Below are 26,670 nucleotides of genomic sequence, written 5' to 3' on the forward strand. Positions count from 1 at the left end.
TTGCAACTGCAGCTTTGTAAAAGTGTGTGTGTGGGGGGGGGGGGGGGGTTAGGTGCCTGATGTTACACCATGTTTCAACTAGTATAAATCCTTATGCCCAAAATCAGCAATGATCCTGGCAATGCACCCTATTCTGTAAATGGCGCCAACTCTAAGCATCCTTTATAGAATAGCGATCTTGGGGTAACTGCAGCAATACATTATTAATTTAGCTTTCAGGCAGTCCTTCTTTCAGTCATCATAATATTGTAATAAGAGGTCTAAAAAAAGGTTCATTGGGTAAGCCTGAACGTCCAAAGATTCATTGTACCGGTTCAACCAACTTTTAATTTTTCATCGGATTTTGGAAGAATGCATAAGAAGACTTCGCCAAACGAATGGATGCGTCAGACTTAAACCAGGTTTCAAGTTCATTCTTAAATTGCTCCTGTCACTAATACTACAACCGAACGTTCCACATACTTGAAACCAACTACCTCGCAATATAATGTAACTTCCTGGAAATGTCCAGTTATCTTTCAATGTAATGTAACTTCCTGGAAATGTCCAGTTATCTTTCAATGTAATCCGCTTAGAACCGCAAGGTACAAGCGGAATAGAAGTCACTAATGTAATGTAATATAATGTAATACCCAACAAATCTGTATTAAAATTTATGTTAGACGACACTCCATCATCTAGGCACAAATTTATTTCTTGAACTGAAGTCTTCGGAGTCCTGTTTTCCCCTATTCTGAGAGGAAGCTTATTGCTTTTCCTTTATCCAGATGAAACGTAATATGCTGGACTTGATTTGTCTATAGAATGGCAGGGCATTGAGATAACTTGCCCCATAACTTCAGTCACATGGAATGGGAGAACTCTGATAAAAATCCCGACTTCATTATTGAAGAATCCAACAATGAAAGAGTTGTGGTCTTCATGAACAGATCGAAGTGTACACGAGTAGCCAAGAGACGACTCTCCAACACAATATTTTACTAGCCTCTGCCTTCAAACCCAAAGAAGAATACCTAAAGAAACTACAGTAGGCAATCTCTTGAAGGGATTCCCTACTAAAATGTGCAAACAGATTTGCAAGATACACAAACCAGGAAAGCCTGGATGCCCAGAGGGAATGTCTGGCTATATGGATGTACATATAGAGAAAAGTGAGGAGGCTAGTAACCCCAAACACAGTATTAAATAAGATGGGGAATATTGCACAAAAATTCTCTAAATAGTGTACACTATTAAGAGAAAAGAGGAAGACCTTGGTACTGGGGGAAACTGCACCAGATCAAACCTTGCAGTAAACCCCGCGGGCAGACAACTCGTATCAATTATGCAAAATGAAGCCTAAACGAGTTCGCGCCGTACAACATATCTCCTCCGTGTATGAAATACTCAATGATAGTGTGTAAAAATAATGTGAAAAAGTGAACACACACTTATTTTCAAATTCTCCCCTTTCAGTCCTATTTTCATTCAATTTTCTTTTTCACTGCTCACGAAAAAAGTCATAAAAATAATTCATTTAGGCTTCATTTTGCATAATCAATATGAGTTGTCTGCCTGCGGGATTTACTGCAAAGTATAATATGGTGCAGTTCCCCCCAGCACTGAGGTCTTCCTCTTTTCTCTTAATTGGGTTCTCTCTCTCTCTCTCCATATCTATACATATCTGTAAATTGTGGGCACAAGAAGAAGTGACATGTTTTCTGTTATGGCTCCTAAACTGTGGAATTCATTGCCACATTATATCAGAAATGAAAAAGATCATACCTCTTTTAAAAAACTTTTGAAAACTTTTTTGTTTCAAGATGCTTTTAATATTTAATATTTTTATTTCGTACTCTCCATACTTTGTTTCAGAAATCAACTCTCCCTCCCTCTCGTTTTTTCCCATTTATGTACTTTTCAATATAGAATGAATTGTAACTTTTCCCCCCTTTCCTTTGATCATGTCTGTCTTTAATCTGACTGCAAGAAAAATTGTTAGTTGTTATATTTATTATGTACGTTGTCTTTTGTACCCTATTATTTGTTTGACCACTAACTAGTGGCTTTTTAAGTTGTTCATCGCTTAGAAATTTTATATAAGCGATTCATCAAATGGTAATAAAACTTAAACTTACATATATACACACATACTTTATAATTTTTTGTGAAATCATGACAATTTGGGTTTGGTAATTTGGGGTTTTGTTTTTGGCCATTTTTTGGCTACATGGACGCCATCTTCAGACCCTGTGTCACCAGCATAGGGTTGCCAGACATCCGGATTTCTCCGGACATCTCCTTTTGGAGGACACGTCTGGGGGTCCGGGTTTTAAAAAGCTCCCCGACAATCTCTCTTATTCACTATTTCACCCTCATTCTTCCTCTGTTGCTATTATTTAAATCCTTAATTACTAAATATTATTGTTGAATTTGTTTTACTCTGCAAACCGCTTAGAACTCAAAGGCTTGTGTTGTATAAAAATAAAGATTTATGTTATGTTATAATCGCATCGGGAAGGGGCATCTGAGCATGTGTGTCATTGCGTGGTGTCCACGCATGCGCGGATGCTATCTGGGGGCAGGAGGGTGTAACAGGGTGGGAAAGAGGCAGAACTTGGCAGTCCTGGGGGCATGGCCATGGGTCTGGATTTTCCCCAAAGGAGAATCGGGTAACTCTACACCAGCACTCCTAGCTAACTTCATGACATCACTAACTTCCTACGAAAACTGCATTCTGATGCACTGGAAGACGTCGATTCTGGATCTCAAAAGCTCATGCCTTAATAAATTGGCGAGTCTACAAGGTGCCACCTGTCTTTGTCAATTCCTTTATCTTGCGTGAATGGTTATAACACCCTCATAACCTTCCATTCTATGCCACAAAACCGTTCTGGTACATATCTTTTTCCTCCATCTGAACAAATTCTGGAAACCGAGTTTGAACAGCTGTTCAAAAGAAAAATTTAGGTTACAGCTCGGCCAAGTGGCGAGATGAAGGGACACCCTAAAGCAATTGTGCCCATTTACAATCTTAGAAGAGAAGCAACTTTGTCAGAAGTCATTTCCAAAGTCATTTTTACTAAGCAATCTGGGAGAAACTGTACAAAACCCTGCCTAAAGTAAAATGCTGAACAATTCAGTTACAACCAATGAAATAAGAACTGTGGCTATTCTTTATAAAACCTTAAGGTGAATCAGAAATTCATACAACACCATCAGCCAACGCGACAAAGGTCTATTTACCAAACCATGACAGATAGTAAATAGATGAATAGATTCCACAACACAAAGGAAACGTAACCCCACGTGTGAAAATAGATAACAAAAAGGAGTCACAAGTCAAACTACTTGGCCCCTAAGTTGGTTATTAAAAATACATAAACTAATACATGTATAACATACTCGTATCTCTTTCAATCCTTTTTTGTGGTGGACCCCAACACGGTCCCTGTTTCGCCTTTTAAAAGCCTTCCTCAGGGGTATATAGATATGGCCCAGTAGATGGTGCCACGATGCAGGAAATGCATTCCTTTTTGGTTTAATTTCCTGCATTGTGGCGCCATCTACTGGTCCATATCTATATACCCCCTGAGGAAGGCTTTTAAAGCCGAAACACGGACCGTGTTGGGGTCCACCACCAAAAAGGATGGAAAGGCTCTTATCAGAGGTGCATTTTTTAAGTATATGTTACAAAACAAGGAATGGAAATGTCCTAATATAGACTGGTGGACTCAAATCTATTTCATAAATGTCCTTTTATTCATCCAAAAACTCAATGACTCGACATGTACATGTTTCAGCCACAGTGGCCTGCCCAGGATACCTTTTGGCTCCTGTAATTTCTGTCAAAAGATTTTAACACTATCAGGGACTTGAAAGTTTGTACATTAGTGGATATATCAATTTATATCACTTTGAAGACTCCTGAAGCAGGCTACTTCTGACAATGTGACCAAAATAAGACAGTCGTGACTATCATTTGGGCTTTGAGTGGCACAGCCGGTTTGATCTCTTCCAGAATCAATTTGTTTTGTTTTTCTTGCGGTCCACGGCACACAAAAATTCTTCTCCAGCACCAAAGCTCAAATGAGTCAATCGTCTTTCTGTCTTGTTTCCAAAGTGTCTGGCTTTCGTATCCGTAAGTGACATATGTACGTACCTAGAGTTGTCTTTTTGAATTATATGTATGGTATTGTTTTATGTCATATGTGCTTTCATGGTTTATATTGTTAAATAAACTTTTCCTGTACCTTCCAGAGACCTCTAATCCACAACTAACGGCAATTGGGGGAGCATAAAAGACCCTATTCTATAAAGCACAGTTACTTACCGTAACAGGTGTTATCCAGGGACAGCAGGCATATATTCTCACATGTGGGTGACGTCATCTACGGAGCCCCGGCGCGGACAGCTTTTCAAGCAAACTTGCTAGAAGTTTCAAGTTTGCACACTGCACCACGCATGTGCGTGCCTTCTGCCCACTAGAGGGCGCATCCCACCTCGTGGTCCTCAGTTCCATAACTAGCTTAGAAGCCATCCCCGGGGAGGTGGGCGGGTTGTGAGAATATATGCCTGCTGTCCCTGGATAACACCTGTTACGGTAAGTAACTGTGCTTTATCCCAGGACAAGCAGGCATGATATTCTCACATGTGGGTGACCTCCAAGCCAAACCAAAAAGGGCAGGTGGGAGGATGGCAAATTTAAGAAAACAGATTTTGTAAAACTGACTGGCCAAACCGGCCGTCATTCCTGGACAGAGTGTCCAGACAGTAGTGAGAGGTGAATGTATGAACCGAAGACCAAGTGGCAGCCTTACATATGTCTTCCATCGGGGTGGAACGGAGGGAGGCTATCGAAGCTGCCATTGCTCGGACCTTGTGCCCCGTGACTCGACCCGGGGGAGGAAGGCCAGCCTGAGTATAGCAAAGGGAAATGCACGCCGCCAACCAGTTAGACAGAGTGCGCTTGGAAACTGGGTGCCCTAATCGATTGGGATCGAAGGACAAGAATAATTGCGGGACCTTCCGATGGGACTTGGTGCGTTGAAGGTAAAATGCCAACGCCCTCTTACAGTCAAGCGTGTGAAGCGCCGTCTCGCCAGGATGGGAGTGGGGCTTAGGGAAGAACACAGGAAGGACAATGGACTGATTGAGGTGGAAATCAGAAACAACCTTCGGGACGAACTTAGGATGGGTGCGGAGGACCACCTTGTCATGATGGAATACGGTGAAGGGTGGGTCCGCAACCAAGGCTTGTAGTTCCCCAATCCGCCTAGCGGAGGTGAGGGCAATCAGAAACACCACCTTCCAAGTCAGAAATTTCAAGAGGGACTTGTTGAGTGGCTCAAAGGGTGGTTTCATCAGTTGAGCTAAAACCACATTCAAATTCCATACGACTGGGGGAGGTTTGAGCGGGGGACAAACCCTGAGTAATCCTTTCATGAAGCGTGTCACCAAGGGATGGAGAGACAGAGGGCGTCCATCCAGGTGTTGGTGGAAGGCGGAAATCGCACTAAGATGGACACGCACCGAAGTGGTTTTCAGGCCAGAGCGCGACAAATGGAATAAGTAGTCCAGAACCGAGGGTACCGGGGCCGATACCGGGTCCAGGAGGAAAGATGAGCACCAGGTGGAAAACCTGGTCCATTTCTGCGAATAGCAAAGCCTCGTCGAGATCTTGCGGGAGGCTTCCAGCACTTCCCTCACTGATTGAGACAGGTCCGGAGGGGTCAGGGAACAAGAAACCAAGCTGTCAGGTGCAATGACTGCAGATTGGGATGTAACATGGATCCTTGATTCTGAGATAGCAGAGAAGGACAGACAGGCAGAAGAAGGGGTTCCCTGGCGCTGAGTTGGAGCAGTAGGGAGAACCAGTTCTGACGCGGCCACCGAGGAGCTATGAGAATCATCGTGGCCGTGGACGATCTGAGATGTACCAACGTTCGCATGATCAGAGGGAAAGGAGGGAATGCATAGAGGAACTTCCCGTCCCAATCGAGAAGGAAGGCATCCGCCTCCAGACGATCCCGCGAGTACATCCGAGAGCAATACAGTGGTAGTTTGTGTGTCTCCGGAGAGGCGAACAGATCTACCTGTGGCGTTCCCCAGCGAGCGAAGACCTCGTGCAGAACTGCTGAGTGTAGAGTCCACTCGTGGGGTTGCAGGAGTCGACTGAGTTTGTCCGCCAGACAATTCAGTTCCCCTTGGATGTAGACCGCCCGGAGGAAGATGTTCCGGGAGGCCGCCCACTCCCAGAGGCGAAGGGCCTCGGAGCAGAGGGGCCACGACCCCGTTCCCCCCTGTTTGTTCACATAGTACATTGCTACTTGGTTGTCCGTGCGGACGAGGACCACCTGGTCCTGTACTACGTGAACGAAGGCTCGAAGTGCTAGGAAGATGGCCCGAAGCTCTAGCACGTTGATGTGACAGCGACGGTCCTCTGCCGACCACAGGCCCTGTGTGCGAAGACCGTCGAGGTGGGCTCCCCACGCGTAGTCCGAGGAGTCCGTGGTCAGGATCTTGCGAAATGGGGGAGTGCGAAACATTAGTCCCGTGGACAGATTTGAAGAGTCTGTCCACCAACTTAGCGATTTCCGCAAAAGCGGAGTCACCGAAATGAGGCGCGACTCCGGATCGCACTCCTGGCGCCATTGTGATGCGAGTGTATACTGAGGGATCCTCAGATGCAGCCTCGCAAATGGCGTGACGTGTACCGTCGAGGCCATATGGCCGAGCAGCATCATCATGCGCTTGGCCGACACCCTTGGTAGTTGAGAGACCTGGCGGCTCATCCGTACCAAGACTTCCAACCGTTGGGTCGGAAGGTAGGAGCGCAGGCGCACCGTGTCCAGCACCGCACCTATGAATTGAAGAGACTGAGCCGGCCTCAACTGAGACTTTGGAAAGTTTATCTCGAATCCGAGGGTTTGCAGGAAGGCAATAGACTGTCGGGTCGCTGAGATAACCTCCTCCCTGGTCGGGGCTTTGATGAGCCAGTCGTCCAGGTAAGGGAACACATGGAGCCCGCGAGACCTCAGGGCTGCCGCCACTACTACCATGCACTTCGTGAATACTCGTGGGGACGCGGCCAGGCCGAAGGGCAGGACTCTGTACTGGAGGTGTAGGTCTCCCACCTGGAATCGTAAGAATTTTCGGCAGGTGGGGTGCACCGGGACATGGGTATATGCTTCCTTCAAGTCGAGGGAGCACATCCAGTCCCCTTCCTCCAAAAGAGGATACAAGACCGGGAGAGATAGCATTCGAAATTTCTCCCTGGCCAGGCATTTGTTGAGCTTCCTGAGGTCGAGTATGGGGCGCATGTCCCCGGTCTTTTTTGGGACCAAAAAGTAACGGGAGTAAAATCCCGTCCCCCACTGGTCCTTGGGGACCGGCTCGACCGCCCGAAGCTTCAGGAGAGCCTTGGCTTCGGTCAGAAGGGTCGGTAGTTGCGACCGGTTGCACAAGGCTAAATTTGGGGGACTGTCCGGTGGCGAGGACACAAAATTGAGCGAGTAGCCTTCGGAGACGATCCGGAGCACCCAAGCGTCTGAGGTAATCGCGGTCCATGCCTTCCGGAAGGACCGAAGACGCCCCCCGATGGGAAGGGGTTCTGGTGAAGGTGCGGAGGGGAACCCGCCCCGTCCGCTCAGCCCGTCAAAAGGAAGGCGCGGGCTTAGAAGGGCCCTGCGCCGGGGCTTGGGTTTGTCCCCCTCTGCCTCGTTGAGACGGACGTCTCGGAGGCGGTCTTGAGAAAGACGGGGTCGACTTCTGGGGGTACCGGCGCGGCGGAGGCCGGAAAGGTTTCTGCGGCGGGGGCCTAGGTTTGGGGCGGACCAGGGATGCTAAAGAGCGTTCCTGTTCCGACAACCGCTTGGTCGCCGCCTCCAAAGACTCGTCAAATAACTCGGACCCGACACAGGGCAGGTCTGCAAGACGTTCCTGCAGGTTTGGGTCCATGTCGAGGGTGCGAAGCCAGGCCAAGCGGCGCATGGCCACTGCGAGGGCCGACACCCTCGAAACCAGCTCAAAGGTGTCGTACACTGAATGGAATAGGTACAACCGCAATTGAGACAGGTTGGACATAAACTTATCGAATCCTGCTCTTTGGGAGTCCGGTAACGAGTTCCGATATTGAGGAAGGTCCTTCACCATCCCACGCAAGTAGGAGGAAAAGGTGAAGGAGTAATTTAGAACTCTGGTGGCCATCAGAGTGTTTGAATAGAGGCGACGGCCAAACTTGTCCAGGGTCCGCCCCTCCCTGCCGGGTGGAACCGCCGCAGAAACCCGTGAGGGCTGTGATTTTTTAAGGGCAGATTCCACCAGGAGGGACTGGTGGGAGAGCTGCGCCTTATCAAACCCTTTCGGGGGAATCGTCCTATACTTTGATTCCATTTTTGACGGGACAGACGTGCCTGTAAGAGGGCTCGACAAGTTCTTCAGCCAGGTCTGCAGGAGGACACTGTTGAGAGGGAGTCTAGGTACCTCTCTAGGGGGAGTGGGAAGGTCCTGTTCCTCTAGAAATTCCTTGGAATATTTGGAACCTACCATCAGGTCAATCCCCAGGGCTTGGGCCATGTCCTGGACAAAAGATGAGAAGGAGGACGGCCTAGCCTGGGGGGACGGGGTTCTCGACCGTTCCGCCGAGGAGCGGGGGGAGGCCTCATGGGAATACTGAGGATTCCTAACCGATCCTGAATCCCAGGATCCTCTCTCCACGGCCCTCGAGGGGGAGGGTGAAATCATCCTCCTAGGGGAGTCCCTGGGGGAGGATCCCGGGGTCCGTGGGGTCCTCTCCCGTTTCCTCGGCGAGGCGGCACGGGAAGACTTTCCCCGGGGTGAGCGGAGGAGCCTCGGATTATCGAGGCGCAACTCCGACACCTGCAGCGCCTCGCCCCCGAACGACGAGGAACGATCGCGCCGAGGCGAGCCTCGGGGTCGCTTAGGCTTCCTCGATCGGCGCCTCGTCCGAGGTCGCCTCGAGGGCGAGGCGTCCGGGGAAGATCCCGAAGCCGAGGAGGAAAGTCGGCGCACTCTGCGGAACTTTTCTTTTGGGCGGACACTGCGCTCAGGAGGCTCCCCCGAGGTCGAGGTCCGGGGCGGGGCCGAGGCCGAGGTGGACGGGGCCGCAATACCCGAGACCGAGGTCGCCGAGGCCGGGGCTCCCGAGGTCGAGGGAGCCGAGACCGGGGCCTCCGAGGCCGGGGGCGCCCCGGCCGAGGTCGACGCCGCCGGGCCCGCAGCACGCTGCAGCACTTCCAGGGCTCCCGACAGCTCCGATGAGATCAAGGCTCGAAGGAGATCCTGGAAGGCCGGAATCCCCACGAAGGTGGGGAGTTCCGAGTCCGGGGCACACTCCCTGGAGGGCGACCTCGGTCTCGAGTATTCCCTCGGGGTGTGCGGAGTCGAGGTCCGATGCGGGGTCGGGGTCGACCCACCCGCTTTGGCCTGACTCGAGGATGGCTTCTTTGCTGAAGGGGATGGAACAGAGGACTTACCCGAAGTTGGCTTCGATGACGACGGCTTCGAAGATGAGGGCCGAGGCGACGCCGAGGCCCCCGAGGACGCCGAGGCCGAGGTCAAGGCCGGGGCCGAAGCCGAGGCCGACGTCGAGGCCTTGGGCGGCGCGTCGACGGCGAACAATTCCGCCATTCTGGCCTTACGGCGACGGAGGGCCCTGTTCTGGAAGGTAGCACAGCGATCACACGAGGCTGTTGGATGTTCGGGCCCAAGACAGACAATGCACCACCGGTGAGGGTCGGTGATGGAGAGTAGTCTCTCACACCGGCTGCATTTCTTGAATCCCGTAACAGGACGGGACATCGACGAGAAAAAGAAGAAGGCCGGGAACGACCGACGTTCCCCGGCTCAGGCTTCCGGGAGCCCCCGGAGCCCAACGAAAAACAATTATTATTATTTTTTTTTTTTTTTTTTTTTTTTTGTAAAACGGACGAAAAATAAAGCAGCACCGCGATTAATCCGATCAATAAACAAACTAAACGCGGCAGCTAGAAGGCAAAAACACTGGAGCTCAGATCCACAGGGCTTTCTTGCTCCGCGGAAAAATTTGAACTGAGGACCACGAGGTGGGATGCGCCCTCTAGTGGGCAGAAGGCACGCACATGCGTGGTGCAGTGTGCAAACTTGAAACTTCTAGCAAGTTTGCTTGAAAAGCTGTCCGCGCCGGGGCTCCGTAGATGACGTCACCCACATGTGAGAATATCATGCCTGCTTGTCCTGGGATAACATTCTATAAGAAATTTCTGGTAACGCCGCTGACCTGCCCATGCCCACGTCCCCTTTCGAGTTGCACACTATAAAATTTACTTGCATATTTTATAAAATTGGGTGCAGGGCAGATCTGCGTAGAAACCTAAATGACTGCCAATTAGCATCGACTGTTAAAAGCTATTAACCCCCCCCACACACACACTTTTTTACTAAACCGCAATAGTGGTTATTAGCGCAGGGAGCCACGCTGAATACTTTGCGCTGTTCCCGAACTCTGAGCTTCGGGAGCAGCGCAAAGCATTCAGCGCGGCTCCCTGCGCTAATAACCGCTATCGCGGTTTAGTATAGGGGGGGGGTAACTAATTAGTTCACAAACGGATCTGGAACGAACCACGGACCACTGACGAGTAGATAATTCAAGCTCCTAGACAATTAAAGTAAGAATTTACACGACTTAATTTGCAAACCCAAGCCAGAATTTACTGAAAAAGTAAGTGCATTTTAACGGCTGATACAATTATAGCGTCCAACTGACTTGTTCCATCAGTCAAAGCTGATCAAGTTCATAGCGTCAGATACCGATGTGATATAATGCAACACATTCCAAGGCTATACTTAGGAGACAGCCTCTGCTTGGAAAAATAGCTATTTTACTTGACGTGAATTAAAATATAATTTAAAACAAAAGCGAAAATCTGTTTGCTTTTCAAGCAATAAAAGGACTACTTTGCCAAGCTAAAAAGTGCAACTTATCCAGCCAGAACCCAGAATCCTCCTTCCTTACACACCCAAGGTAAAAGAATCGTCTCACCTTGGGGACTTCACATGGATTTTATTCCAGTCAAGTGCAATTATTTCAGTATGTGCTTCAGAGTTACTCCACATTCCCATTTGCAACTACAATCAACCATTTCTGCATTTCAGAGAATTTCTTCCCCGTAAGGTACCTACAAAGAAAAAACAGGAATAAGACAGCAATTAGTGTTTGAAAAGGTGATGTGAAACACAGCCCAAGTTCCAAAGCAATTCTCTAGCTGTGCGCCACTCACAGCGAAAGGCAACTCACAAATTCAATCGTGCTTGAAGCTTCAGCCCAAGCTATCTAGAAAATTCCAAAGGGAAAGAACACCCTCTCAAACACAGGCAAAGCACGCCTCAAAAAAAAAAAAAAAAAAGGTAGGTGCCCTACTGCCAATAAGTCATTCTTATCCTACACGCCCCTCTTCCCAAGAACACAGGCAAACTACGCGGGAAGGTGTATACTCGTGGTTAGAGCTACAGCCTCAGCACCTCGAGATGGTGGGTTCAAATCCCAAGCTACTCCTTGTGACCCTGGGCAAATCACTCAATCCTTCATTGCCCCAGCTACGTTAGATAGACTGCGAGGCCAACAGGGCAGACGGGGAATAATGCTTAATTGTGAAACTGCTTAGATAACCTTGAGAGGCGGTATGTAAGTGCATCTGAAATTTCACATTGATATTTCATAAAATTCACTAGGGGACAATTAGATTTCCCATCAGTATTGCAGGTCATCTTTCTTTGCTTTTATACTGTGACCCTGATTCTAAGAACGTGGCGCATAGCGGCTGTCAATCTTCAGTTAAGCACCTTTTAAAGAATCACGCCTAGCAGCACTTAAAATGTGACTTAAACACACCAACAGGCATCAAAATCTTAGACGCCTCCTATTTATGCCAGGATTTTCTTGTCCAATTTACATGCCTAGCCACAAAACACGCCCGAGATCTGTCCACGGTCCACCCATAACCACGACCACTTTCTGGTAGGTGCCTTGGGCCAGGCAGCTACCCAAAAGCACCTACCACCCAATTAATTTAAATTTTTGCTAGCTAAGAGCTCCTTTTGCTGATTTTCCAGCTCCTCGCATGCATTAGTTTTCAGATATTAGCATTTACATGCATAATTAAGTACCAGCAGGGTGCCTAAATTCTATTCTGTAATGGTACATGTAAGTGGCATTCTTCCAAATTCGTTGCCGTGGAAGTTGGGATGCAGATCGCAAATTCACATCTAAAGCAACTGGCTATTCAATGACCTACATGATTTTTAAAGATACTCCTAATATAAGCCCTAGTTAAGAAAGACCCCCGAAGCCACCCCGACACACCCAAATTCATCCCTGACACTAGTGCTACCCGATTTGCCAATCATCTCTCTTCCTCTCCTCCACCCCAATTCTTCCTCTTTTCTTTCTCTCCCCCCCATGTACAGTATCTATCCTCGCATCTCACCCATCCCCTTGTGCAGCAGCTCCCAAGACCTCCAAAAACAGCAGCAGCACTCTGAATGGGCTGCTTTGCAGCCTTCCCTGCTGGGGCCAGGCTTTCCCTCTGCAGCGTCTTACTATCCCTCCCGCCAATCCCTCTGTGCAGCGGAACCCCACCAAACTTCCCACCGTGAGCCTGACATACCTCCACTCTGAAGCCTCCAAAACAGCAGTGGTGGCAGCACTCTGAATGGGCTGCTTCATTGCTTTCACCGCCAGGGCCTTCCTTCTGCTGTATCGCTGATGACGTCATCAGTGATGCGGCAGACGGAAGGCCCCAGCGGGGAAGGCTGCGGAACAGCCCGTTCCGAGCACTGCCGCTGTTTTGGGAGGCAAGGAAAGATGCTGCACATAGGGGGGGGGAGAGTAAGAAAAGAGGAAGAATTGGGGTGGAGGAGAGGAAGGGAGAGATGATTTCCCGAAAATAAGTCCTAGTGCATTTCTTAGAGCACAAATTAATAAAAGACCCCTGACTTATTTTCACATAAGCTCGGTATTTGCCAATTAACATCTTACAGTTGACACTAACTGGAACTAAAAGTTATGCACCCAATTTTTTTTGTTTCTTTGAATTGTTTTTACTAAGAGAAAAATACAATATAGTTGGACAATATAGTTGAAAAGAACTAATAAGGGACAAACTTCATTATGAACTGCTAATGCATAGATAGTTACCTAACTAACAAAAACAATTGCTCTCACAACAAAATCAAAAGAATTACATTCCTTCCCCCCCCCCCACCCCCTTCCATTAGGGCTCCACATCGATGGCTTATGAAATTCTTATGAAAGAGAAAAACACACATTTCAAAAGACCAAGAAAAAAAAAATTGCTCTGGATACCCTCTGCAGAGTTCCACACTGTTTTTGACGGGTTGCTTTTACGTCTGAATTTATGAAATTCTGGATCAGAAATGATTTTCTAAGGCAGGATCCTTCTGCTATTCATAAGCATAGCAACAAGGCCCGTATTCTAAAAAAAAATGGCGCCTCAACTTAAGCATCCTACCGACACCTAAATGCAACATGGTATGGTGAAGCATTTTGTTTTTTGTTTTTTTTTTTACTTGAGGCCAATTGATGGGGAACAGTATAATGATTTTATTTATTTTATAGTTATGGTAATGTGGTATTTTTATATTGTATTTATGATTATTTGTATGGTCTTGTATTTGTTTGGTTGTATATTTTAATATGCATGTACTTTGTACAAAGCAAACTATAAATAAAAACCATAAACCACAAAAGACATTCTAAAAGGAATTTCAAGGCGCCTACTGGCACCTATTAAAAAACAAAACAAAAAACCCCAAACCAGCACCAGAATCTTGCCTACGGAGGCGTTTTATGGCTAACACTGCGATTTTACGCGCCACTCTGCTTGTTTAAAGCCATTTTCAGGTTTTATGCTCAAAGACATGTACATTGTTTTGCTCTTTTTTTTTATTTTTGTACCCTACATCATCCGGACCCCCGAGGAAGGCGGTCTGGCCGAATCACGGACTGTGTAGGGTCCGTCAGGACACCCATACGTGTATTACAAATTCAGACTTATTTGTATTTTTATTACGAAGAGCGAATAAAAATCATCTTTCAGGACATCGACAAAGTCTGTTTTTATCTTTGGATTTTTTTTTTTCCTTTACTGTGGTCTCCCTCTGTTTTGTGTGTTAACACTGGAAGTGGCATTAGGCACGTAAAACGCCTCTGAGGGCGCAATTCATGTCAAAAGGTAGGCACTGGAAATATAGGCCTTGAAAACCCTGGCCTACATTTATTTATTTAAAAAACTAGTATTTTAGCCCATTACATTAACGGGTGTTAGAATATATGTCTGCCTGTCTTTCTGTGTCTCTCTCTGCCCCTGTGCCTTTCTTCTTTTTTCTGTCTACCTTCCTTCCTCTTGCTGTCTGGTTTTCTTTCTATCCATCTGTCCCCCCCCCACCCACCACTTCCCTGTGCAGCAGCCACAGCAGCATTCCCTCCCCCTCCATGTCCCTAGCATTCCCTCCCCCTCCACTACTTCCTTGTACAGCAGCATTTAGATCCCCCCTTCCCTGTGCAGCAGCCACAGCAGCATTTCCTCCCACCCCACACAACTTCCCTGTGCAGCAGCAGTGTTTCCCTTACCCCCCCTTTCCCTTCCCTTGGTCTTGCCTGCTCCCTTAGTCCCTTGCCGCCCCCACCCTTCACTTCCCACGGTCCGACAAACCTGCCGATTCCAGCAGCGTGTGCAGCACTCTACACATGCTGCTTCGGGGCCTTTTACTGCCCTGTCACGTCCCTGATGACATCATCAGACACGCAGCAGAGCAAATCAGGGCAGTAAAAGGCCCCGAAGCAGCGTGTGTAGAGTGCTGCACACGCTGCTGGAATCAGCTGGTTTGGAGTCGGGACCGCGGCATCCCTTCGCGGCTTGAGTGTTTTGGGCTTTCCCTTCCCACCCCATGAGGTGTCGCCGCGGCTCCTCTCGATCCCGCCAGCGTCGGAAGCCTTCTCCGACGCTGGTGCGGCTGGTGAGAGGAGCCGACATGGAGAGCAGGGAGTCCAGCGCTGGCGTCCAGTCCTGCTGGTGAGCAGTGTTCCCGCTAAGCTGCGCTCTTGTGCGCTGGCGCACAAAATATTACATCGCAGCGCACAAGTTTCTCGTCACAGCGCACGGCGTACGGCAGATGGCAGGGCAGCGAGAGGAGAATCGGGCGAGTTGGCTCATAACTTGCTGGCGCCCAATATTTTTAGCGCACAGCGAAAAAAGTTTGCTCACAACACCCGCCCGCTTAGAGGGAGCACTGCTGGTGAGTGGTAGGTGCTGGGAAGTATGGCTGGGGACTCGCGCATGCGCACTCCTGCGGCCACAGACCTACTGATCATGGAAGCACGCAGATAGGAGTGCGCATGCGTGAGGTAGGGTTTTATTATATATGATGTATATACCACATAAAAACTATGCATACATATTTGAGAAATGCTAAACATGTTTCAACAAGACAAGCACAAAAAAAACATTAACGGTATCGTTATTAAAATCTTCTTTTAAATTCATCCTAAGATGGAAACACAAAATCCCATAAAATCATTTACAGGACAGGAAGGCATTAACAGAGAATAGCGTTAGCACAGAAAGGCATTGGCAAAATAATTGCGTTTTCAATTTTCTTAACGTTCAGTCTCCCATCGCAGAATACCAGGTGCTGTCGCATGATCGACACGTGATCAGCAGCCACTTTTACGCCGGCTGCTAACGGCACCGTCTATAGCAGGGGTGTCCAACCTTTTGGCTTCCCTGGGCCGCATCGGCTGAAAAAAAAAATTGATTCTGGGGCTGCACACGCGCGCAAACGCTGCAGCAAGACAGAGGAGGGAGCTGGCAAGACAGTAAACACCCAGGGGCAGCAGAGGAAAACACTGCATCACCCTCGACCGAGGCCGCACAAAATACTTCACGGGGCTGCAGGTTGGACACCCCTTTGTCATGTGACGTGACCTCGGATTATCAGAAATTTGACACTCTGCAATTGCTCTGAATTTGTGTCGTTTTTGCCTGCTGAATAATCAACATAACCTTTTCTGATATTTACGCCACTATATTTCTGTCACAACAATTAGAAATCCTGCCTGAAGAACGAACAAAATACTGTAAAGGCCTTCCTGCTGGTGTCCATAGCAACGCTCAAGGTCAAGAAAACACATTACAAATGTCCTTCCCTTGCCCTTGAAACATTAAAGCATTTAATATACAGTATAAGGCACATCTTATTACCTTTATTCTTATTCTCTCTCAGAATGTGTAAAATTAATAAAATAAATCTTTGTTGCTCCAGTCACTGACATTCTTATTTTATTACCAAAATGGTTTCCTATACTTGCAGATTTTATCTGCTAAAATGATCAAAATGAGATTTTTGCAGAATGAGGTCTCTACGACCGATTTGCTGAAATCTCAAGAAGCAATATGCAAATGCACAGAGCTCGATTAAAAAAAAACCCAGATAAAAATACAACTGAATTAAATGTGAAAGCACGTGACAGGGAAAAGAGCAGTTATTGCCTGAGGAATCTGCAATTATTAGGGATCAGAGACCTAACTGAGGTGAACATACTTTTTGCCGCACTAGAGAAATACAAATATTTCATTTACTGCATTTAAATAAAAAGGCTGCAAAGAGGTACTGGGTTTCTCAAAAACACCTGAGCAGTCCCCATTCTCTCGCATATAAGTCTTACTATGCTTAGATATGGAAAGTGCGCCACTCTTAACATTTGAAATAGGCAGAGGAAGTGCTTGGAATATGGATTGAGATGGTGCAGAATAAGTTGTGAAGGGGGGACCTTTTCTTGAAGCAGCCTGTCGGCGAAACATGTCGGATACGACAGGTCCCTTTCCCGATGAGATAAGATCATCAAGAAAAAGAATATAATAAGATAAGTTTTAATCAGTTTTTATAACGGTTAAGTTATTGACATTAAGCACTTTGATAAGTTTGAGATATAATGAAGCACTTTTAAAAAAAACCAAAAAATTGTGAAACATATTGAGTAGGGGCTAGTGAAGACGCCATAGCCAGTGAGAAGAATTTTGGCAACCAAGCAAACACACAAACAATTGTGTGGTGACCAAATGGCATGTCTGAAACCCTGATAGTTTGACTAAAGCAATTTATTAAGAAGAGAGAGCGGCATTGAGAGATATAGTTGTGGTATTATGAATGGAATATGTTTCCAGGATGACACTAGTGCAAGCTAAGAGCAAGAAGCTCATTTAATTATGCTGTCAAATCCTTAGCCACCCTTAATCCATAGCAAACATTAGGGAAAAAACTACAATGAAAACAGACATAGAAAACCAGAGTTGCCCGATGAGGATGTGATGGTCAAATGCCCACCCCAAGTCCAACCAAGCACATGAACTCCAGCATCAGTTTAGATCAGGGGTAGGCAAGTCCAGTCCTCGAGAGCCAAAGGCAGGTCAAGTTTTCAGGATATCCACAATGAATATGTACGAGATGGGTTTGCATGCTCCGCCTCCTTGAGATGCAAATCTATCTCATGCATATTTATTGTGGATATCCTGAAAACCTGACCTGCCTTTGGCTCTCGAGGACCGGGATTGCCTACCCCTGATCTAGACAATTGTGCATCCGGATAATTGGAATTTGGATAATCAGCGTTGTACTGTATATTTTTCTGAGACGTTCACATTTGTATAATCTTATTTGTATTTCTTCTCCAATAAGTCATTTTTATTTTTTAAGCTAATTTCATAAGAGGCAGATAGGGAACAACCCTGGGCTTATTTTAAAATTAAGCCCCAGCAGAAAGACACTTGAAAACAGCTCATAGTGCAGGTACGACATACTCAATGCAGAAAATAAAGGAGTGAGGGGTTCCACAGTAACATGAAGAAAAACCTATCCCCTAGATTTTCTCATTCCAAATTGGCATCGTAACTAGCTACAAGAGCTTGGCTGAAGTCGGAGAAAACATTTTTTTTCTCTACCTCCAGAATTTCTGCATCGAGTGCACTTCATGGTGATGTTCGATAAGAGGTTAATGTCGACATTCATTGCTAGTAATGGATCGATTAAAAAAAAAAAACTACCATCAACCATAGATAGTGTTCCCTTCTGCAAAATGCTGGATCAGCAAGAAAGTGTAGGCAAGACATCCCATCCCCCGGTTTTACTGCAGATAATTCCGAATCTAGGCATTCAGGACTCAATCCTATGTCCATATTTTGGGGGACGTGCTCCATGGATTCATGGCTGGCATTCTGGTTCACTGCTGCTGAATACCGGCCTGCATAAGGTAATTGAATCTTGCAGAAGCCTCTCCTGCCCCAATTCATTGCTTTAAATATTGACTCCCCAAGTTCATAAATCAAATCATAAAATGAACTTCCGTGCAAATATTTACATCTGGTCTCAAGCAATTGCAAATTCCCACGCCTGCATGCAAGGTGCAGTTTTGATGCTTATGCCAGTGATGGTTTTTAGCAGCACGCGTTAAAAACACTTGCTCACCTTAGTAAAAGGAGCCCTTAGTTTCAAAGCACACAGAATAGGCGACCTAGATTATCTAGCAATTCTTTACCATCCTATACTCTCCTGTCCGACTTCTTTGCGTGATAAATGACCACTGCTAAGTCCTACTCTACTCTAGATTAGCATAACTTGATTCTACCAGGCATCATGGTTTTTACTTCATCGTAGCCTTCTCCTGGAATTCTCCTCCACTCTATCTCCGAGGTGAGCTATCCTTTAAATCGTTGAAAGTCGCCTTAAAAATTTGTCTTGTGAACATCGCATATAAAACTAACAGTTTCAGCCTAAGCTTGTTCAACTTAACCTGCTACTGTTTTTTCCTGTCTTCTATTTCTACCCCTTCCCTATGTCTGACACTTTCCTATCGTTAGTAACAGTCTAATCTAATCTTCCATTTGTGAATCGCACATACCTACACAGGCTCATGGCGACAGATCAAAGAGGAAGGGGAAAGTAGTAGGGGAAGGGGACAAGAAGCAAGAGGAGGGACCTAGAAGTAGTAACGCAGTTAATGACGGCAGATAGGCGACAAAATCACATTTTAATAAAACTTGAAAGAAAAAAACCCCCCACAAAACTTGAAACCTGAACGGTCCAGTCCATCCAGTCTGCCCATTATACCCATTACAAATATGATTAAATTCACTAGTCTCTTCTTTGATATTTCTGGGTCATATAAAGTCCATTTGGTATTGTCCTAGGTTCCAAATGCTGAAGTTACCATCTAATCAAGCCCTTCTGACATCACTGCCGAGGTTGACTCTTAGCCATTGGTGGAATGAGGCATTATGACATCACAATCTCAGTTCTAGAATGTTGCTACTCTTTGGGTTTCTGCCAGGTAACCTAGTAAATGACGGCAGATAAAGACCTGGATGATCCATCCAGTCTGCCTATTAGTTATACCCATTACAAATACATGATTACATTAACTTGTCTCTTCTTTAATATTTCTGGGTCATATAAAGTCCACCTGGTATTGTCCTAGGTTCCAAATGCTGAAGTTGCCGTCCAACCTCACTCCAGCCTATCCAACCATCCTGTTTGCATGATATCTACCATAAAGTCTGGCCAGTAACATCCTCATGTGCTCACCAGCCCATCCTACACTAAATCACCATCTATGGGACACAGACTGTGTCTCTTATGAATGATTGTGTCCTGTTCTATCATTATTGTAGTTGCTTTCAATCTGACCTTTTATTTTTGATATGCAAACTGCTGAGATCTGTTAGCCTTATGCGATATAGCAAGTTTCAAATAAATTGTTAACTATAAACATAGGGGCATGTGTCTGTCTCCTTAAAACAGTGCCAAAGGTGCCTACTTATCCTCTTCACAAGTTCCCCATTATAAAATTAAACTTCGATGAATTATGGGAGAGAGTCTGTATTCAACTGTTTTGTTGTACACCATGTTTCATGTGCTTGTGTGTATTGTTTCCTCTTTGAAAAATTAATAAACATATTACACATAAAATTAAACTCCTTAAGTCCAAGATGAAATTATGAATCACCAGGAATTTTTCCCCCCATATTTCTACGTCTACGAAGACTCTCTTTGCATGATCCATCCTTTTCTTGGTACTACGAGAGGACTTCTAATCTAAACTGATTTCATTACGAAGGGAAGAAAGATGTTTGTATGAAACAGATAAACCTTCCATACCTATAGACTTACACAGAAACATGATGGCAGATAAAGGCCAAATGGCCCATCCAGTCTGCCCATCCACAGTAACCATTATCTCTTCCTCTCTCTAAGAGACTTAAGATGCCATCATATCATGTTCTGAGGCCTAGTGACTTAATGATCATCAAGCTTTTGTGGCAAAACCTTTAGACTACTTTTTAATGTTTAGGTGGTTAAATGTTGAATATTGTATTGTACTCCATACTGATGTTGAATAAGAAGGGTAGGTGGGAGTGGAGAAGTAGCCTAATGGTTAAAGCATCAGCCTAAGAACCAGGGAAGTCAACATTCAATCCCACTTCCAGGCCTTGTGATGTTTATGCAAATCACTCCACTCTCCATTGCCTCAGGTACAAATACAGATTGTAAGCCTTCCATGGACTGGAAAGTGCCCAGTGTGCCTGAATGTAACTCACCTTGAGTTACATCTGGAACAGGTTTCTGAGTTTTCCAGTTTATTTATATACTGCCCCTATCAATGGAGATTTGCCTAAGTGTTTTTGACATTAGGTACTCAAGCATTTTTCCCTGTCTGTCCAGTGGAGGATTAAGTGACTTGCCTAGGGTCACAAGGACCAGCATGGGTTTGAACCCACAACCTCAGAAATCAAATGTGAGCCAAGTATAGGACAATCAAGCCATTGCGACTTCACTGATGAGGTTGGCTTATTGGTGGAATGGAGGCATTATGATGTCACAGTACCAGCTCTGGCTATGAGAGGCTGAAACTTTCACACTATTTATTTATTCATTTATCTATACTGTTCTTCCAGGGGAGCTCAGAACAGTTCATACGAGTTTTATTCAGGTATTCATGCATTTTTCCCCCCCGTCTGTCCCAGTGGACTCACAATCTACCTAAAGTACCTGGGGCAAAGGAGGATTAAGTGACTTTTACCCAGGGTCACAAGGACCAGCACTGGGCTCAAACTCCCCATCTCAGGGAGGGTATGTTGCAGTGGTTAAAGCTACAGCCTCAGCTCCTTGAAGTTGTGGGTTCAAACCCACACTGCCTTTTATGACCTTGGGCAAGTCATTTAATCTCCCCCCCCAATTGCCCCCGGTACATTAGATAGATTTTGAGCCCACTGGGACCAAAAACAGCCAGGAAGTCAGTGTTTTGCTTGCATAGCTTTAAAATAATGCATTTATTGGTCCAAAGGTTTCATCTCCATTGACTTTGGGAAGAGGTAAAGAGACACAGAAGGAAAAATCAGGCAAGACGAAACAAAAAAAAAAACAAACCTGTGTAAAATGCACTAAAACCATGATTATTTTTTTCTTAACTGTAGTACATTTCAGTTAAGTCTAACAGCCTTCTCAGCTGAAATCATTTCAGTCTCAGGCAGAGGTGTGCTGCCATGTTGGATACACGATGGAAAGAAGTTGGAGATGGTATTAATATATTTTTATGAGCTATATACTGTCTTCTTTAGGTTATCCTTAAACTCTAGACTGCAAGTAATGTATAACATAGGTTACAGGAAAAGGGATTCAGGCAAACCTAGGAAAAGACAGACCGATGGTGATCTACAGCGAAGCCAAACAGACACTGTTGCTTAGTCTGCAAAAATCATTTATATCATATTGTTAAGATGATAGCACTAATTTTTTTATTGAAATCAATGGACATCAACTACTATTTCTTGGCCATGAATTATTTCTTAAAAAGCTGGTGCATTCTTAGAAAATGCCATACTGACAACATTATACTTCAAACCCTATTCTAGTAAAGAAAAGCAGCATATATAACGAGCCAGACTGGAGGGCAATTATAGCCTCTCTTTTTTCACAACTTAAAAAAGGTCATTTTAGTCATCTTTGTTTTTTTCTTGAATCCACCTTAGCTGTCCTCCCTCACCTTGGTTTAGGGCTCAGCTACAAAGAACAGTGACTTAACGTCAGTTTTAAAAGATAATCAGAACAGTATCTGTGATTAGTTTGCAAGTCATTCACTGTTTTATAGTCAATTCAGTTCCTGAATTGATTAAACCTTTCCCGAGGGCATCTCTGATTTTGATACACCCTTAGATGTCAGCAGGAAGAGGGTAGAAAGATGATTACAAGTCACCTTGCTCGAAATATACGGCTCAGCAAAAGAAAAACTTGATGCTAAGGGCCTCTCTTACGAAGCCGTTTAGCGCAGGCTGCTGCGGTAACGGCCCCAAAGCGCATAGAGATTTAAAGGGTTTCAGAACTGTAGCCGCACGCTTTGTAAGGGAGGCCCTAAGTTTGCCTTAACAGATGTATTTTCTGCACTTCATCTATTAACGCGTTAAAGAAAAAAAAAAGAGATATTTTGAACAGAAAAGAAGAGTTCGACATTTGTGAAGGATGTGAGAACTAACTTGTAAATACCAGGCTAGAACATTGCAAATTATGGATGATTTCATAAAAGGTTGCAAAATACACTTTTCTCTCTCTCTCTTTTCACAGAAATAAAATTAACAGAGTAGCAATGATAGATATTAATTAGCGTTAATGTCAAAGAGATCAGCATTAAACTTGAAGTAAGACATGACAAAACGCTACTTTACTCACCCTTATGAAGAGAGTATCAGAGTGTCTGCACATTGTCCAAAGGATCATGCCCAGTGCTTCAGATACAGAAAAGCAAAGGGAAATGGAGATTGCCTTTAAATCTCTAAAGGACTAATTATTGCTACTGCTGAGTTTTTTTTCTTAATTAGAAGATCTTCTTTAGACATGTTTCATTTTAAGTTTTCCAGTAATGAAAACAGGGTGTCAAATGCATTTTCAATAACTAGTTGACCTTAATTCGTCCCAATATTTTTCTTTTTTAGCTTATGACGAAAACGTAGTTATCAAATTATTTAACGTATGTAGCACTCATAACTGTACCGTGCTTAAATTGGAAAAAGTAATTGCACAGATCGGCACATATTTTTTTCCTATTTTTGAAATCAAGCATATACAAGGCGGCATGACTCTGAACTAAATTAAAATTTAGGTTTAATAATTCTGCACCAAGATTCAAGAGGAAAAAGTTAAGAGTTAAGAATTACTATAACGATATGGGGGGGGGGGGAACATATCTAGTTGATATTTTTAATTAGAAAAATAACTTATAGGATGTTTGGTAAATCAAAGAATTACGTTTCAAGCTGTCTTGGGAGATACCAACCATTTTTTTCCAGTAAGGAATAGCAAAAATATTAGTTTTAACTAGTGTTGGGTTCCAGTGAAGTGTTGCAAACTGAGTTTCTCTTTGATGTAACAAGGCTGCCACCTTGTGGCCTTGAGAAGCATTGAACTTAATTTAGCAACTCTTCTGTTCCATTCTGTGACCGACCATTGGTTACAACATTTGAGTCCAGACCATCGAGGGCACAGACATGCCTAGCCTGCCCAATATAACCTCAAGCCCTCCACCTAGCAGCCAGGAAGCCTTCCCTTTGACACATTTGCATTTTGTGTCACAGGGAAAGCTTTTGGGTCAGCCACCAGCAGCATATAGGATTCACTGCTGGTGGCTGGAGAGGAAGAGAGAGGCTCCATGGGCTGAAGGGGTGGGAAGGGAGGGAAAGAGAAAGGCTCGTACACTTTGGGCTCAGGCCCATCCAAAATTGGCTGGCTATGCCACTGGATTTCCCCGTACGGCTTTTCAAAACCCGGCACTTGAAAAGCTTGGAACAAATCACTGTCGGGCAGGAGCGCATCCACGCACACATTCATGTGACATTATCATGTTATATCCACACATATGCAGATGAACTCCTGGTAATTCTAATCATGCTTAATATCGTCTAAGCATGCTTAGACGGCAATCAGCATCCTAACTTTTAGGCATCCTCAATTTATACCGGAGTATTCTATGCCTAGAGATAGGCACCGATAGAGCCTAAAAGCACCTGATCCACAAAGAGGTGCCTAGCTAAAAAGACACCCATGACCCATGGTGCTTTGATCTATGTGCCTACATTTATATAGACTCGGGATTTTTGAGTTAGGCACCTAACTTTCAATTAAGTCCAATTAAAGCTGATTTTGAGATGTTAAGTGTCAATATAGGCACTAATTAAGACCACTGCTGTTAAATTAGGCCCCGATATCCATGCCGGACTTTATAGACTCGGGACCTTTCTGTACACCATGGCCCATAAAACAAAATATTCTTACAAGTTGCATTTTTACTATACCGTCTCAAATGGGATCATTTGCTAACTGTTCATGCAGACTCAACCACTAGGCAGTTTACATATTTGCCGAGAGTTGCAAAGGGTAGCTACAGTCAAAGCAACAACTCTCAGCTTTAACCTGGTGCTCGGGGTGGTGGTGACCCTCCCTGCCCTCATCTCCTGGCATGTGCCCCCCTCCCCAGATCCCACCTGCTGCGTGCCCCCCCCCCCCTTTCCTCATACCTCTAATTGAAGTTGTTGCTCGTGACAGTCAACCACGTGCTCCTCGCGACCCCGTCAGCTCTTCCTCCAACATCACTTCCTATGCGTGGCACCCGGAAGTGACATCAGCGGGAGAGCCACAAAGAGCACATGGTTGACCGCCGTGAACAACTTCAATTAGAGGAATGGGGGGACGTGCACGAGGGGGAGGAATGGGAAGAGACGGTGGGGGGACAGAGAGAAGGAGGGGTGCCGGCGCCCCCACCAACATGGCGCCCGGGGCAGACCACCCCCACCTCGCACACCCCTTTACTTTGCCACTGCCTGCAGGGATTTGGATATTTGGGCGGTTTTCACATAGCCAATTTGCCCAGTTAGGACTTTTGGAGATAAGAGGTCTAGAAAATCCAGAATGGAGTTGAACAGGTAAATGAAAATCAATTGTTTACTCTTTTTAAACAGTGTAAAGCAAAACACGGGTATATCATGGATGTTACAAGAAAAAAACCTTTGGGATATACAAGCTGCCTGAACTAGGCTAACTTAGATGTAATCAATTTAGATGTTTACCTATTCCCATAAGGGTAAAAATACAAAAACTATTTATTATTATTTTTTCTAAACACCTAATTTGTTTTAGGTAAAGGGCAGGCGTGTCATAGCTGGAGGTGATCCGATCATAAGACCTCCTATAATCTATATATTATTTCAGATCCACATCCTGATTCCAAGTTGTAATCACTGACACCTGTCCCACCCTACCTACCTGTTTCGTGTTAACGGCTTCAAAATTGCCTATAACCTATACGTGCTTCATGAATAACCTAACAAAGAATCCCTCCCAAAAAAATGTGCATCTCTAACTCAAAATCAAAAATTATATAAAAAACAAACCATCAAGCCATGCTATGAAGAGAGAAAACCACCCTTATCTTAAATCGGGGGTCTCAAAGTCCCTCCTCGAAGGCCGCAATCCAGTCAAGTTTTCAGGATTTCCCCAATGAATATGCATGAGATCTATGGGCACGCACTGCTTTCAATGCATATTCATTGGGGAAATCCTGAAAATCTGACTGGATTGCGGCCCTCGAGGAGGGACTTTGAGATCCCTGTCATAGAAGCAGACGTGGTTAATGTAGGACAGGGGTGTCAAAGTCCCTCCTCGAGGGCCGCAATCCAGTCGGGTTTTCAGGATTTCCCCAGTGAATATGCATGAGATCTATTAGCATACAATGAAAGCAGGGCATGCAAATAGATCTCATGCATATTCATTGGGGAAATCCTGAAAACCCGACTGGATTGCGGCCCTCGAGGAGGGACTTTGAGACCCCTGTCATAGAAGCAGACGTGGTTAATGTAGGACAGGGGTGTCAAAGTCCCTCCTCGAGGGCCGCAATCCAGTCGGGTTTTCAGGATTTCCCCAGTGAATATGCATGAGATCTATTAGCATACAATGAAAGCAGGGCATGCAAATAGATCTCATGCATATTCATTGGGGAAATCCTGAAACCCCGACTGGATTGCGGCCTTCGAGGAGGGACTTTGAGATCCCTGTCTTAAATGGTCCTATGATCGGATCACCTCTAGCTATGACACGCCTGCCCTTTACCTAAAACAAATTAGGTGTTTAGAAAAAAATACAGCTCCACAAATGAGAACAGGGAACCCCCAACCCCCCCTCTTTCTATTTAGGAGGTGTGGACTTGTGGTCTGTTTGCCGTATTTGGCTTCTTTTGTGATGTGCTTCACTTTCAATAAACAAACAATTACAAAAAACGAATAATAATTAAATAGTTTTTGCATTTTTACCCTTATGGGAATAGATAACATCCAGAATTGATACATCTAAATTAGCCTACTTCAGGCAGCTTATATATCCCAAAGGTTTTTCCTTGTAACATCCATGATATCCTCGTTTTTTGCTTTACACTATGGGCTCCTTTTACTAAGGTACGCTAGTGTTTTTAGTGCCAAATATTAGCGCGCACTAAACGAAAAATACTAACGCAAACTCTATGGCGGCGTTAGCGTCTAGCATGTACGCTAAAAACACTAGCGCACCTTAGTAAAAGGAGCC

At 45.3% G+C, this 26,670-nt stretch overlaps 1 protein-coding gene across 3 annotated transcripts in view; it reads right to left on the bottom strand.

Annotated features, from left to right (window-relative positions):
* TAFA4 (TAFA chemokine like family member 4) overlaps nucleotides 1-26,670 on the bottom strand; it is a 273,487-nt gene that overhangs the window by 197,526 nt on the left and 49,291 nt on the right. For all 3 annotated transcript variants that reach the window (XR_004537412.1, XR_004537411.1, XM_033926732.1), the window contains exon 3: nucleotides 11,021-11,156. Coding sequence is in view for 1 of the 3 variants with exons in the window: in XM_033926732.1 (XP_033782623.1) it covers nucleotides 11,021-11,100 (80 nt within the window). In the remaining 2 variants the exon portion in view is untranslated. The remainder of the gene's footprint in view (nucleotides 1-11,020; nucleotides 11,157-26,670) is intronic.

The sequence above is a fragment of the Geotrypetes seraphini genome, chromosome 17, assembly GCF_902459505.1.
Source record: "Geotrypetes seraphini chromosome 17, aGeoSer1.1, whole genome shotgun sequence".
NCBI classification, from domain to species: Eukaryota; Metazoa; Chordata; class Amphibia; order Gymnophiona; family Dermophiidae; genus Geotrypetes; species Geotrypetes seraphini.